At 31.2% G+C, this 16,640-nt stretch overlaps 1 protein-coding gene across 3 annotated transcripts in view; it reads right to left on the bottom strand.

Moving 5' to 3' along the window:
* Csmd3 (CUB and Sushi multiple domains 3) overlaps nt 1-16,640 on the bottom strand; it is a 1,110,517-nt gene that overhangs the window by 62,315 nt on the left and 1,031,562 nt on the right. For all 3 annotated transcript variants that reach the window (XM_026384530.2, XM_026384531.2, XM_026384532.2), the window contains 6 exons: nt 12,468-12,548; nt 11,845-11,958; nt 6,437-6,625; nt 5,918-6,064; nt 3,721-3,909; nt 571-756 (listed from right to left, as the gene is read on the bottom strand). In XM_026384530.2, coding sequence (XP_026240315.2) covers nt 571-756; nt 3,721-3,909; nt 5,918-6,064; nt 6,437-6,625; nt 11,845-11,958; nt 12,468-12,548 — 906 coding nt within the window. The remainder of the gene's footprint in view (nt 1-570; nt 757-3,720; nt 3,910-5,917; nt 6,065-6,436; nt 6,626-11,844; nt 11,959-12,467; nt 12,549-16,640) is intronic.

Raw genomic sequence — 16,640 nt, 5'->3', positions numbered from 1 at the left:
GTAACTGAAATATAGAGAAAATCAAAGATGTTATCTAAAACAAACTTTTCATTCCTTTTATTACCAATTTCTTTATTAGAATTAATTTCTATTATTGTATAATATTCATTATCCATTAAACTAGTAATAAGAATTGGGAAATATTCTACATATATGTAACATTGATAATACTGAAAAAAAGTCAGAAGCTTCATTTATCCTTTTGAAACTAAGACCTGACAGTATTAAAATATAATTTTATTATTGCAAAGTGGGAAAAAAGTCTTCCAAATATCTTTGTATTGAAAAAAATGTTGATTAATGCATGACTGTTTATAAAATAAATGAAACTTCATTAAATAAAATGAAAAGACACATTAATTCCTTGACCTAAATATTCTGGAGTTGCCAAAAATACGGTCTTTCAGTACTTCATTGTACCAGATAGTACTTTTAGTTACCAATTTTTATTTCCTTCTTAGACATGGTGCTTCACTCAGGGAATTAGTCTTAATAATTCAATGGTACATAAAATTTTATATCATGTAAGATGCCAATGTATAAATGATAAAATTTCCTTAAAACACATACCAACACAACGGGGAGTCTTATTATGATTGCTCCATGTTCCATCTGATTGGCACACAGCAGTGGTAAGTTCTTTGGATGACAATCTATATCCATCATTACAAAAATAGGTAACTCGGGTTCCTACCAAGTAGTCTGTAGTTAGTATCCCTCCATTTGTTGGAGCTTTAGGAATTCCACAGGAAATTGCTAGAATAAATATATACATAAAACATAGAAATGAAAACATGCTTAAGTTATTAGTTAAATCTGTTAAACTATAAAACATATAAAAAAGAATTTTTAAATTCCTCTGAATTTTCTGGCCCATAATTTTAAATAATTTATTTCAAACTCCTATTTAATGTGTTTAAATTGTTAAATCTATATATCATTAATGATTTGTTTCTTGGTTTCTACTTAGTTCCTAATCATAAGTACTATTATCAGCATTAATATAGATTACATGAGAATACAAATTAGGTAAATATAGAGTACATCTAGTACTAAATCATTGCTGGACCACCAAAATTCAGTTTGGCCAATTTAACTTAATAAATAATTGTGAAAAATTTGGAAAGGAGTGGCAATCAATACTCATCAGTATTTTGATCAGGAACAAAACAAATTTATTTCTGCAGACTGACTGACTGTCTTAGGTACAATCAAAATGTATGTGCTTGGGCACCATCCACAGAATATCACATATATTAGACATGTTAAATGCTTGAGGACCATTCACAGAGTATTGTGCATATTCAACATGTTAAAGAAATATAAGGCCAGGACTTATCTCAAAACTTATCTAGGATCCTCTTGAATTTCATTAATTATTTTAGTTGTCTTTATTTTTATCTATAATACATTTGATTTAAATGAAAATTTCTTTAACTATGATCTGATAATGATGCAAAATTTATATTTTCATAGTTTATTTTACATATATTTATATTTTGTTTCTTATAAATTCAAAAGACTATACAGAAGTTTCTTGAGACTGATTCTTTTACTCTTTGCCCTTCAAGTAACCCATTTGCATCCCCCCCAAAAAAAATACTATCACCTTCCAAAGAACATAATGGCCAACAAAACCCCAATTGAAGTGAGATTATTTGTATTTTTATATATCATTATCAGTGTAAACATTTAGACATCTCTACAGATAGAATAATATATTTGAGCATAAGTATCACCTCAGAACTAATGAGTTATTTCATAATAATGGTATATGTACTGCACTGTATTATGTTTACAAAATCATAAAGTTTCTGATTTCTAAAATATGTCTAGTCTTATGGGTTACATGTTCTAGACTTATAACCTACTTTTTTCTCATAGCAAAAGAAAGAAAAATAGATGTAGATTTATTTTAAATTAAAAAAGATGTAGTTTATTATAAATGCTATTTTCTTTTTGCCCTTCTCTTAATCCAACTTAAAATTGTGTCTACTTGTCTTATAAAACCAGTTGTTCAGATATTTAATTTTCACTAATATATGTGAATTAAATATAAAAACCTTAGTGAAATAGATATAAAATTGTCATAGTTGAATGACAAACCCTCTACTGCTACATAGTTGATCTTTTGTAATTTAGTATTCTGAAAATTATGAAAAGAAAAACAGCAAAAATATTAATGATTTATTATATTTTGATAGCTTATTAAAATATATCTATTCTTCATGAAGTCAGCACCTTCCATGTTGAGAACCTGCTAAGAAATGTTTCTCAGAAACCTAACAAATGTATGATGTTTTATGTCTCAACAGAAGAAGGAAGCAATAGTTCTTTCATTTAACATTTATTTATATATGACTATGAAAGCTATTTTTTCATAAGTTAGAAACTTCAATCTAATAAGTAAAATAAACCATTTCAGTTGCCTGGTAATATCTATTACACAGTTAATTTACACTTTCTTTTTTATTTTAAAATTTTATTAGCCTATTTTATATTTTATTTATTTTATATAAATTCCCTCCAAAAAGTAGATAATACTTAAGATCCATTAACAATTAAATGAAATTGTTCTGCATTTTGTAACACATGAATTCAAAGTTGCTTTATGCTGCTACATTACAGGTAAAACAAATGAACTATAAAATTAATTTTCATGTTGACAAAATAGTAGGATACATTAAATACTTGAAAAATTTCAAAGTCTAACGACATTAGTTTGTCTTGAGTAATTGACATTGAACTTACTATACCTAGCTAGAGACTCAAGTACTCAAATACTTTTTTAAAACTAAATCGTACCACGGGGAGAAGGGCAAGAGAGAATAATTAGGAGGGTGCATAGGATCAAAGTATGTTTTACGCAATGTATGAAAATGCCACAAAATCCATTATTTTGGACAATTAATGTGTGTGAATAATTATAATAAAAATGGCTTTAAAAACAAGTGCTCATCAAAAGCTCTCAAATGTATAATTTGTTGATTAACATGCCTCTCATGTTTTCTTCTATAGCAAGATACAATGCTCGGGGAGCTCCTTGGTTTTTAACAAAACACGAACAAGAATAAAAACATCCCTGTTGAGTTGCTTAGTTAAAAGCAGTGAAGAAAAAATAACCAAAAAGTTGGTTACGTGTTTTCCTTTAAATTTGTTTTTCTAAGAGCATAACTGTGTACCCTCTGAGTCAAAATCAGTCTGCAGTGTACTTCCCTTTTCTTATTCTCTATAATCTTTCTAGGGACTCTTCACTAACCCAGCCACCCTTTCTGTTTCCATAATGTTCTGACAACAAAGTAACTTGAATGGTAGATGTATCTCAAGGATGTATATATAAGGGGAAAAGGCAGAGACACATAAATTTCATGACAAAGAAGAATTATCTATGTGTTTCCTTCCTCTTATATTCTATTTTCATCTTTCATTTTCAGGAGAGGAGTCCACAATGTGCTTCTGAAAATGTATATTTGGGGGCTGGGGCTGGGGCTGGGGCTCATTGGTAGAGTGCATGCCTAGCACGTGTGAAGCCCTAGGTTCAATCCTCAGCACCACATAAAAATAAATAAGTAAAATAAAGATATTGTGTCCAACTACAACTAAAAAATACATATTTTTTAAAAAATGTATATTTGGTAAATTTTAGAGAGTCAAATGAAAAAGTTAAATGAGTTTAATCTTTTGTTGATATTTTATCTACTTGGAGATGTTATACTTCACCTTGACAGGCAGGGACCGGTGCATCCCATGAATGATACCCATAGGAAGACTTTCGGCACACAGCACTGCTTTTCCCAACAAGTCGGAATCCTCGATCACAGGCCCAGCGGACCACACTGTTAAGCTGTCCACCTGTTTGACTGATAATGTATCCGTGAGGTGGGGATTCTGGTGTACTGCAGTAGAAAGCTTTTCAAAAGGGAAAAAATAAAAAACCTGTCAGGACTTAATTAATGCACCAGAAATCATTTATTATCTAAAGTTATGAAGAACTAAACAATGAACACTAGTACTTAAGTGTAGATCAATTGTCATCTAAGTGGATTGTATTTGTGAACATCATATTATTTTCTAGCCTCTTTTGAAAATAGTCTACCTACACAGCTTTTAGAACACCTAACAATCTCTGGGCTTTCTTTTAATTTGTATTGTCACCTAGCTGTCTTTTATATTAAAATATATTTTCTTAATACTATACAGGTTCAAGAGCCCTACAAATATTTCATTGAATTTTGAAAACTATTTCTGTCATTTGAAGCCCTAAATCTGTAGCTTTGAGAGCAATATTTTAGAGCATGTTGTTTACATGTCACTTTGAATTTATCTCAAGACACCTATATCCCAGTAGGTCATGCATTTCATTTTGGTTGATGTCTAAAAGAGGCCCCCTTATTCCATAATCCTTTTCCCCAATCTATTAAAGAGTGTCCATTCTGTCAAGAGTGCTTACTTTTGGTGATAAAAATTGCCAATAAAATAAAACTTTTTTTCTTTTTCTGAAGTCTGAAATGTCAAAAGATAATGTCAAATAGCTTTTTCATAAATATACTTTTGAGACTATTCAGCCTGACAGGTTCCATTTACCCTTTGAAACTTCAATATATTTATCTTCAAAAAACTGAGACTTTGGGAGTAAATAGTGAGAAGCAGATTGGACTTAGAATATATATGTCATAACCTGTCATTTATAAAGTAAAAAATACATAATTTAATATGTCAAGCTATTCATAGTAGCTAAGAGTAGTATTTTCTTTATATTTATATCATGAAATTAACATAAGAAAAGTCTATAATCTAACGCTTATAATTGTTTTATTTGAATAGCTTCCCTTTATATTGTTATAATCATTTAAAATATAATTAAATGGTCTAACTTTTAAATGCTCTGTCTGGGTACAACCTTAATAAAATGGCATTTATGTATTTCTTATAGTAGAAACATTGATTCAAAAATGAATAATCTTAAGCATGACTCAATTATGTATTTCAATTTTTAATCAGTTTTCCTTTGTCTTTAATAGAAATTTATTGCAGGATAAAATGTGTAAACATATTAGTCAGTGATGTTATTGCTAATATTTATAAGACAAATCATTAAATTAAAATCTTACTATCACATCATAATTTTAAAATCAAAGTAATTAGATGAGATTGTTTTATTTATATACTATATGTATATTTGCAAATTTATACAAATTAGTGAAATCTGGGGCTATGTGTTATTGGACTAAAATTTAAAATTTATTTATGCTTCAGAATTGTATCAGAGTTGTTTGTAAACATTTATAATTGCAATTTTTAGTTGACCTGATTAGCAATGACTCATGACTTGGAAGACACTGGATGCTAAAGAAAAAGATGGCTGGTTGGTTCTGAGGTATTCTGCTATTGAACCCACACTATGGCCTATGACATGATTTAGGATGGCAATAGAGACAAACAACCTTTGTGTACAGAGGACTATTTATGTATACTTACACAACAATGTAATTATTGGCTTACAATAAATGGACCTTATAAAAGGAAAGCATATTTAAAAAGTCTTGGCACTCTGATACTAAAAGGAATTTTCAGCCCAAAGCTGTCTAAATATAGAAAGCACTAGTGATTTTTTAAAAAACTTAAATGCTTTCCAATGATGTCTTCACCACTCACTCTTATAATATTCAAGGTATTTCAGTTAAATTTACAGCAAATTAACCTATGCATTTCATCTTTTAGAAAATCATGAAGGATATAGAATTATCATCATTATAACATAAAAATTGAAGTACAGATAGGTTACCCAAATTGTTTAGGAAACAGCAATATAGGAGTTGCAATTTTAATACTTCTTATTCAATTGTGTCTATGCTCTTCAACTATAATCACAGTGAGGATGCCAATGAGATGCATACTGAGTATAAGTATCACATACCTATGTATCGTATCCGGAAGCCTTTTTTGTTATTGCCATGGTCTGCTGACCACTGAAGAAATACTTCATGACCATTGCTTGTTATATTAAAAGAAGAAGAATAATCCCCACTGAGAGAAATAAGAACTGGACTTTGAATATTTGGTCCTTCAGAAAGAAAACAATATAATTTAGATATAACTAAATAACTATATTCTCATTTTATCTTTAGTACTTTATATTTTAAAATAGTATTAAACTGTTCCACAGCCAATCTACCTCATCAGCATAAGTAAAAACAACACAAAACATTTTATTTTAAACATTTTATTCTATGGTTAAAGCAACTATAGTATATATAAGAATATTTGACCTAACTTCAATTTTTATATGGTATAGAATTATTTTAATGTTGATACTTCCAAAAATATATTTTAGGTAAACATCACATAGGTAGTTGTCCATCCTAAAGATCTGAATGTAAAATTAGACCACATTAACTAAATTTATGAATGCACAGTAAATATAACCCATGGTTACCATCATACACCTGAAGAACATCAAATTCCTTTTCTGTCTGGAAGAATTCAACAAACATGCTGATATTATAGCCTTTTTCCACTGAAATGCTCCATGCACACATTTGAAGATTTGGGTAACTATCAGGGTATCCAGGACTCAATATGACTCCCGTAGAATCTAGTCGTAATTCATTGGCAGGGCAAAGCACTGTCAAAGGAAAATGTCATTAAATAATGCAAACCTTTTAGAATCTAAGTGAAAAACTGCATCGAATACTGAGTACTCCATTTTCATGTGCAGTAATTATAAAAATGATACCTTAAATTATGTGTAAGAAAACACATTAAGCTTATAATTTAAATTATGGAAGAATGACCTAAAAATACCATTAATTTCTTTTTTTATTACATAGAAAATGTACTATTTTCACAAACAACAAATTATAGATAACTAAGAGATAAGATATTTATTTCCTTCTATTTTTTTTCATTGTTTGTGGACTTCATGTTTTTATATTCTCCCATCTATGCCTCTCTTATGTATGTTTTGCCCCTTCCTTCATTTTCCTTACACTTTTACTCTCTAATTTTTTACTCTTCTTTACAGTATTTTTTTTCCCTCTTCTTAAACTTTTACTTTATTTGATTGTTAGAGCCAAAGGGGAAACTGCCCTCTCCGAGTGTTGATTTCAGGCAAAGCCATTTCTGATCTCTGAGAAGTGCTTACACCATGAAGCTTTAACACTAATTTAGGTCATTAGTTACCTTTCAGTTCTTTTTGCTATATCCAGGCCTTAAACATAGGCTAATGCACAAGAACTTCTTATTTCATAAATCTTCTGTTTTAATATCAGAACTCCCAAGAATGAACAAATAAGTGAATATAGAAGTATATAAATTTTGTTACATTTTGATGAAATAACATAATTATGTTCTAACAGTTTCCAGAGTACAGTAAACTTTACTTGTGACATGAACAGCATTTGAATGTTAGACCAAATAATAAAAATATCTTAAATTTGGACTTGGAATAAGAGTATAATAAAGATGATCAAGGTTCTATTAATTAAGATATCATTTTATCCTTTCTAAAAATAATTTGAGGTTGTCTATTGTATAATTGCTCAGTATGACCTATATTATTCTGAACTTTTTTTTGTAGAAATAAACCTATACATACTAATCAGGATTTAGTTCAATTTAAGGAAGAACTTCCTATTTCTAAGAACAGAGAAAGTGACTATAGCAAATGTCCTGTGACTAACAATGCTAAAGAGTTTCTAAACTTAGCCAGGGTGATATTTTGAGAATTCTTACTAATGACACTGAACCAACTGAAGAAATGGGTAAACTAGATAACTTTAGAGGATTCAACAAATTGAAAATATATCCTACCAATTCTTTCCTCAATTACTGTACAAGAACTTCCATTTCCTGGGGTTAGATTTCATTGCATCTTCAAGTCATTAGAATATGATCTTAAGAATACTCTGTTTTTCAATGTTTTTTCAGAAGAGTTAGACTTGGAAAAACCTACTGTAGTTGTTAAATTGTAGGTAAGGTGAAGGAATAAATTGAAATTATATATTCAGAGTTTTTAAGGTGTAAGAAAAATTTAATGTTTTGAGTTATAAAGTTTCCAAGAAATACACAAATGAACAATATTAGCAAATAATGAATTATGGAAATATGTGATTACTCCTTGAACATGTTAATAACTTGAAGAGAAAAATAACTTGGAAATCTTGAAGAGAAAACTGGCCCCAGATCTAATTTGCAGATTGTTAAAAACTCTTAATAGAGTAAGTATAGTTGTTATTGTTTATTTTATTTGCTTTTTTGTTTGTTTTGTTTTTTTTTTTTTTGTTTTTGTTTTTTTTGGTACGGGGGATTTAAACCATCTAGCCACATTCCCAGCCCTATTTTGTATTTTACTTAGAGACACTGAGTTGCTTAGTGCCTTGTGGTTGCTGAGGCTGACGTTGAACTCAAGATCCTCTTGCCTAAGCCTCCCAAGCCACTGGAATTATAGGCATGTACCACCACCCAGCTGTTTATTTCCTTTCTACTTTTACTTCAGTTTCTTTTCCTTAAGTCTAAAATTCTATTACTTGAATATGATTTTGATATTTAAAAAAAAAATAATTGAATAATGGTATGTGATCATTGTCAGCCTAAAATGAGAACCCAAACTTTTGATTTTCACAAAATGAAAAATAGGTAAAAGATAGACTTAACAGTTAGAAATACAATGGACTATTTAAGTTAAAACCAAGATCTTTAGTGAAAATGTAGTTGTGAAATATTCATATAGGTAGTGTGATCCAATGTGTTTTGGTGTAAGTACACAAATTTACCCTTTGCAAACTATCCAATTGTAAAGGTAAAATTTCTAAGCTGACTCTAAGCTGCAAGAGTCTGAGTTAAAGTGTAAAAGAGTGGGCATTGTAAAGTTTCTAAATTGAAAGGCTTGGGCTAAAATAAAATAATAATAGGCCAGGTATTGTTAAAATTCCTCTGCTACCCCAGGAACCTGTAATCTCTGTAGCTGTTAGGACAATACCTGAACTGCCCAGTAAATATTTCCATTGATTCCCTGGTTGTTTATTAGCTAAGGGCTCCAAATAGCTCGGTAGGTAAGCATCCAGGCCACAAAACCAATCAGTTTAAATGTGTACCCCGCTTAGTAGTGACCAATGACCCCTGCCCAGATTGTTCCCGCCAATGAATGTACTAATCATGGCTCAGAGTTGTTCAATTTTCCCGTGCCTCAAGATGATTTGTTCTGATGTATGCAAAGCCCCCCACCCTCTCCAAAGAGTGTACTTAACTCTGCTTGACCTCTGCTCTGGGCTCTGGGCTGCTCTCCCTTCCTGAGTGAGCCTTGAGCCCCAGCATGCTGGTTCAATAAAACTTCCCCCTGCAATTGCATGAAGCTGGTCTCTTGTGTGGTCTCTCCCTCCAACGCTCCGCCGGACACTTACACAATAAATTGTAGGTAGCCTGATGGCTACCAAGTAAAAGAGTAAATATTTATTGCTTTTAACTATAAGTTAAGCACCGATTATACATTACATCCACTGTCATAACTTTTAAGAGTTATTACCAATTTCTTTTCCCATGGTGCAAAGAGTAAAAATAAAGCTTAGAAAGTTTAAAGTGCCCACATTTGCACAGATGTAGCTGGGTCCAGTATTTTTGTCCACCAAATATAATGATTAGATTTTGTTTATTACAAACTCTTTGAAAGGTATCATATTTAGCTTTGTTTTCCATATGTTAAGTGGAATAAAGAAACTAAAGAGGATTGAGTTGAAAAATAAAAATAATATTGCCTCTTTTAGGAACAGTGAAAAAAGTAAAATAATTTAAAATAGATTAAAAACAATGTAGAATTTTCTAGCAGATTCTAAACAAATGACTTTTAGCAATCTTGTGACTTAACTCAATAAAACAAAAATGTAAGTCACTTTTACGTTTTTTATTAAGTGTCTGATCAATTAATTAAGAGAGAAATTGCATAGACTTATCCTAAGGGATGACTTAATAATTTTCAATTCATATCTGAAGTATTATTATGATACATAAATTTAATTGCCCTTTTTTATTATTAGCCTCAGCACACAGAATAATAAGAGGAGTAACTGCTAATCTATAGGAAATTCTTATTTTGGAAATAAGACATTAAGAGATCAGAGAGATAAGGAGCTTTGAAATAGCTAGGTTATCTGTATTTTTTTTTTATTTAAAATTTTTAAAGTTTATCAGATTAACATCCAGACATAAAAACAGAAAGTTTTTGGTTTTAAGAATTCACAAAGTAGTTTATATTTTGGGGTCAGGAAAAAAGTCCTGTTATGTACTTTGTTCATGCCCCCGTATCTGCCCAAGTTATCTTCCCACATATTGTCTCCTAAAATGCAGAAACTATCATCTACATATGCATATAATCATAAATGGCTAGAGAGTAGTCTTGCACGAAGGAGAAAGTTGAATGAATGACATCCACATATGCACAATGATAAGTTATAGACTTCAGAATATCAAACCAACTTTGAGATGTTCTTTTATCACTAAGATCATGAGAAGTTCTAATACTGAATCTAGTTTATACTTCTCAAACCTATCTTTCTTTTTGCTGCTTTAAAAGCCTCCTGTGAAAATGCATCATCTCTCTTTGCTTCCTGGACAGCAATAAATGGAGCAGCACTACTTTGCCATGCCCTTCCATCATTATGCCTGCACCATGCCCAGAGCAGTGGATCCAGCCCACCTTGGACTGAATCTCTGAAACCATGAGTCAAAATTAAACATTCTCTCTTCTAAAACAAACAAACAAACAAACAAACCCTTCATGTAAACAAATCTTCATGTAAAGAACCCTATTAGGCAGAAAATCAAATTATATCTTCTATTTATAGCATGTTTATAGCAATAAACAGAATATTTGTTTTAGGTTTATGCAATACTTAAGATACTGCATAGTAAAGATCTCCATACACTGAGAAATAAACTCCAATGAAGAAAATAATTCAAGAAAATCTGTAAAATACTAAAACAATAAAATTTGGTTTTATTAAAATTAGCCAACATTTATTATTGGTTTCTGTATGTTAGGCACTGCCCACGCTAGATAAATCATCAATAAATGATTACTGAATATCATGATTCTATATAGGTCTATCATTCACTTGGCCTTGTAACAAAGTGAATTAATTTCTTGAAATCCATGATCCTCTCCCACCTGTATTTTTATGGGTATATCAGCCATTTAGATCATCCTTTCTCTAGGTTTGTTCCACCAGAATAAATTTCATTGATGATTTAGAACTTGGGAAACAATGCCTCTGTCAAGCTTTCCCTGAATCACAAATAGTTAAAGATTATGATTCTATATGCTCCTGGTTAATTCCTAAACATGGTGTTGGATTGCCATATCTTTATTCTGTGATGGTTTCATAACAAGGACCACTTAAAACTTGTGGTTGGTTTATAGGTAGTTTTTTTTTTTTCCTCAACTCTTCCTACTTAATAGATGGTCAATAAAATTTAATCTAGTGGTTAAAATAAATTTTTCTCCAAACAAAAGCAATCAACATTAGAGGCTTTATTTAAAGTGATTTCCTTTGGATCTTACCTTCATTTCCATCCCTTACAGCAAAACTAATTTAAATAAGTTGAACTGACTTGGCTGATAGGCTAAACTTAAAAAATTATATCTTTAAAGTAATACAAAGAATAAAAGTGATTTAAACCTAAATCTGAGAAATAATGGAATAAATATATACATATATATACACATATATATGAGTTGTATACTTCATAATATTATTGCCAGTTAAATATGTATCATTAACATAAAATAGAATTTTATCCTTACTGAACAAAGAACAATATTTGGAAATAATTAAATTTAAAAATCATTACCTTGACAAACTGGAGGTGCCCCATCCATCTGCAGTCGCTCTCCTAATCTACATGTCAGAATTGCATTTCCAACTAATGTAAATCCTGGAAGACACTGGTACCTGATAATATCACCTATTGGAAAAAAAAAAAAAAGAAGAAGAAGAGAGAGAGGACAAGAAGTTCAAATAAGCAAGAAGACAATAGAAAAAAAAAGAATAGATATTTTGATTTTAAAAGCACAGTATAATTTTCTTTTAGTCATTTTCAATCAGTATCAAAATTTCTACTAGCTAATAGATATTCATTTTATGGACTTAGGCTTAGGCCTGAACTCACAGAATTTAAGACTGCAGTGTCAGAAGGCAGAAAAATAACAGTTTGTGAAGAAGCACCAAAATACAATTGATTATATGGCCACAATTCCAACACTGTTTACTAATAATGTACATGCTTTAAAGGAGAATTTTTACATCTTGTCCAGTATTTCCTCTTGTGACCATTCTCTCCTCTTAAGAATTATGAACTATTTCTCACCACCCCCAAAAACAAGGTCTAAAACCAAGCTGCTACTGTTCTTTTTGTTAAAGCAAATATCTCTGCTAACAAGACATTTTCTCTGAAAGTAATTTAACAAACTTTACCTATTTCAAATTCATCATCTTCAGTCAAAATTTCAGCATTGGGTACTGGTGGTGGAGGTTGGCACACTCTTAGTTGATAGGCTATAAAAATAGACAATGTATTTATTCTTCATCTGAGTAGCTACATACACTCACATATGTGGAAAAAAAGAAAATTATGTAATGTTTTTATGAGAATAAAAACGTGGTAGAATTTATCAAGTTTTTACTATTTCTTTATTTTTAAAAATAACTACAACACTGAGAGAAAACAACCCATTTCTGAGATATTCAAATATTTTCCTCAAGGAGAGCTTGCTTTTTACTCCTTATTTCTTACCCTCAGTCAGTCCTTTTCATTATGTGGTTCATAACATTTTGTTTTATTCATTTTGTTTTATTCTTGACATCACAATTTGGAAATATATACTCACGTTAGTTTCCCTGCTCAATGCCTATCTTCTCTAAGGTTCCTCACAGAATGCTCTGTACTGGCATGCAGTAATAATTGAAAACAAGCATTCAGTGTTCACTTTATGCCAAAGAATGTTGTAAACATCTTATTTATATTAACCCAATTGGCTGGGCACCATGGTGTACGCCTGTAATTCCAGTGGCTCAGGAGGCTAAGACAGAGGATCACAAGTTCAAAGCCAACTTAGCAAAAGCGAGGTGCTAAATAACTCAGTGGGATCATTTCTCTAAATGAAATACAAAATAGTGTTGAGGATGTGGCTCAGTGGTTGAGTGCCCCTGAGTTCAATTCCAAGTACGCACCCGCCAAAAAAAATTTTATATATGTATGTATGTATGTATGTATATATACCAAAATGGTCTTCATAAAAGTTATTTCATTATTTAATTTATATAACCATTTCTATAACTTTCTTCACCTTATAAAAAACTATTAAAGAGAGGTAAGAATTTGCCCCAAATCGTACAGCTATAATGTTGCATAGCTAGGGTTTGAACCTTGATATCCTGACTCCAGAGCCTTATTCATTATGCTGTATTAGAATATTTATGGGGTACCTTTTGTTGAATATCTTGTTTCTGATAGTATTTATCACTTGAACTGGTCATCCAAATTAATTAGAATTGTCATAATTTAAAGGTCACAAGAAAGAATCTCCATGGATATAAACATCATGCTTTTCAGCCCAAAATGATAACTAAAATCAATAACATATTTTTTTTGCTTAATTAAAGCCTGGTTTCTCTAAGAGTCTATTAAAAATGTACTAAACCTCTTTTTAATTTAAGAAATATGTTTTGCTCTATTACAACATGAGACAAATGAGAAATTTGTTAAATTTCATTGCTGAAACTTAGAAGTTGTTTTTGTACCTCAATGTGCAGATGAAGAGAATGAGACCTACTGGACACAGTAACACAGACAAGATCACACAGTTAGTACACGGACTAGTCAGACTCAAGTCTATCTCCTCTAACTTCAAAGTCCATATCTTTGACATTACTCCTATTGCAAGAGTATTATTAGGAGTATTGAGGTGCATCAACTAGAAAAGTTAAGAAAAACAACTACTAAAAAATAACCATTTGACAATATTAATTTTTCCTATCTGAGGGCATGGGAGATCTTTTCATCTTCTAATATCTTCTAATTTCTTTCTTTAATGTTCTGTAGTTTTCAAAGTAGAGGATTTTCACCTCTTTTGTAAAATTGATTCCCAATTATTTTTTTTTGAGGCTAATGCAAATGGGGTAGTTTTCCTAATTTCTCTTTCAGAGGATTCATCACTGATTTATAGAAATGCATTTGAATTATGGGTATTGATTTTATATTCTGCTACTTTGCTGAATTCATTTATTAATGCTAGAAGTCTTCTGGGAGTTTTTTGGATCCTCTAAGTACAGAATCATGTTGTCAGCAAATAATGATATTTTGAGCTCTTCTTTTCCTATCTGTATCCTTTTAATTTCCTTCCTTTGTCTAATTGCTCTAGCTAGATTTTCAAGGACTATATTGAATATAAGTGGCAAAAGAGAGCATCCCTGTCTTGTTCCAGTTTTTAGAGGAAATGCTTCCAATTTTTCTCCAATTAGAATAATATTGACCTTGGATTTAGCATAGATAGCTTTTACAATGTTGAGGTATGTTCCTACTATCCCTAATTTTTCTAGTTTTTAACATGAAAGGGTGCTGTATTGTCAAAATGGCCATAATACCCAAAGTTCTATACAGATTTAATGCAATTCCAATTAAAATTCCAATGTTATTCCTTATACAAATAGAAAAAGCCATCATGAAATTCATTTGGAAAAAATAAGAGGCCCAGAACAGCCAAAAAAAATTCTTAGCAAGAAGAGTGAAGCAGGAGGCATCACAATATCAGACCTTAAATTATATTAAAAAGCAATAGTAACAAAAACAGCATGGTACTGGCACCAAAAAAGGCAAATAGACAAATGGTACAGAATAGAAGACACAGAGACAAACCCACATAAATAAAGTTATCTCATACTACACAAAGGCTAGAAAAAAAAAGGCCACTTCAACAAATGGTGCTGGGAAAATTGAAAATCCATATGCAGCAAAATGAAACTAAACCTCTATCTCTCACCATGCACAAAACTCAACTCAAAGTGGATCAAGGACCTAGGAATGAGACCAGAGAAAATGCACCTAATAGAGGAAAAAGTAGGCCCAAATTTTCATCATGTCGAATTAAGCCCTGACCTCCTTAACATGACTCCTAAAGCTCAAGAAATACAATCAAGAATCCATAAATGGGTTGGATTCAAACTAAGAAGCTTTTTCTCAGCAACAGTAACAATCAATGAGGTAAAGAGAGAGCCTACATTTTGGGAGCAAATTTTTGCCACACACACATCAGGATGCATTAATCTCAAAGATATATAAAGAACTCGAAAAAACTTAACACCAAAATAGAAAACAACCCAATCAATAAATGGGCTAAGGAGCTAAATAGAAACTTATCAGAAGGAGGTATACATTTGATCAACAAATATATGAAAAATTATTCAACAATCAAGAATACAAACTACAAACAATTTTAATTGTTGGCAAGGATGTGGAGGAAAAGGCACACTCATACATTGCTAGTGGGACTGCAAATTGGTGCAACCACTATGGAAAGCAGTATGGAGATTCCCTGAAAAACTTGGAAAGGACCAACCATTTGACCCAGCTATCCTACTCCTCAGTCTATACCCAAAGGACTTAAAAACCACATATTATAGTATCACAGCCACATCAATGTTTATAGCAGCACAATTCACAATAGCTAAACTGTGGAACCAAATTAGATGCCTTTCAATAGATGAATGGATAAAAAAAAAACTGTGGTATATATACACAATGGAATACTACTCAGCATTAAAAGAGAATAAAATTATGGTTTTTGCAGGTAAATGGATGGAATTGGAGAATATCATGCTAAGCAAAGTAAGCCAATCTCAAAAAATAAGGCCAAATGTTTTCTTTGATAAGTAGGTGCTGATCTATAATGGGGGTAAGGGTGAGAAACTTGGAGGAATTTTTATGGGGCAAAGAAGAGGAAAGGCAGGAGAAGGGGCATGGGACAGGAAAAATGGTGGAATGAGATGGACATCATTATCCTAGGTACATGTGAGACTGCACAAATGGTGCAACATTATATCGTGTACAAACAGAGAAATGAAAAGTTGTGCTGCAATTGTATACAATGAATCAAAATGCATTCAGCTGTTATATATACCTAATTCGAATAAATAAATAAATAAATTTTCAAAAAAGAAAATGAGACAAACTTTGAACAATTAGATTTTTCCAGTTCTAAAGGGTAATCATGGGCATAGAGTATTTCAGATAAAAAAAAAAAAGAAACTGGAACAAAAACCTGAGCAAAAGGACAAATAATTGATTCATCATCACGGAACAAAAGACCATTTATAAAAGGTTAATTGGCTAATAAACTTCTAGGATAATGAGAACAGAATTTTATTTTTTTCAAAATACAGACAATGAATGATGAATCAAGGAAAATCTGCTTCAGTTTCCTTCTGTAAATTGTTATCTGACACTCTTTTTCCAGTACTTCAACCTGTTTATAAAAAGAACTCTCTGTGCAGGGATGTTAATTTACAGATAAACACTCTACACAGAAGGGTTGCCATTAGAGAAATAGGGTTTTATTGGTGATGTAATTGGGTAAATTGAATTCATATTGA

This window comes from Urocitellus parryii, chromosome 7, assembly GCF_045843805.1.
Source record: "Urocitellus parryii isolate mUroPar1 chromosome 7, mUroPar1.hap1, whole genome shotgun sequence".
Taxonomy (NCBI): domain Eukaryota; kingdom Metazoa; phylum Chordata; class Mammalia; order Rodentia; family Sciuridae; genus Urocitellus; species Urocitellus parryii.
Note: the sequence above shows the minus strand (reverse complement) of the source record. Positions and strands in the feature narration are given on the sequence as shown.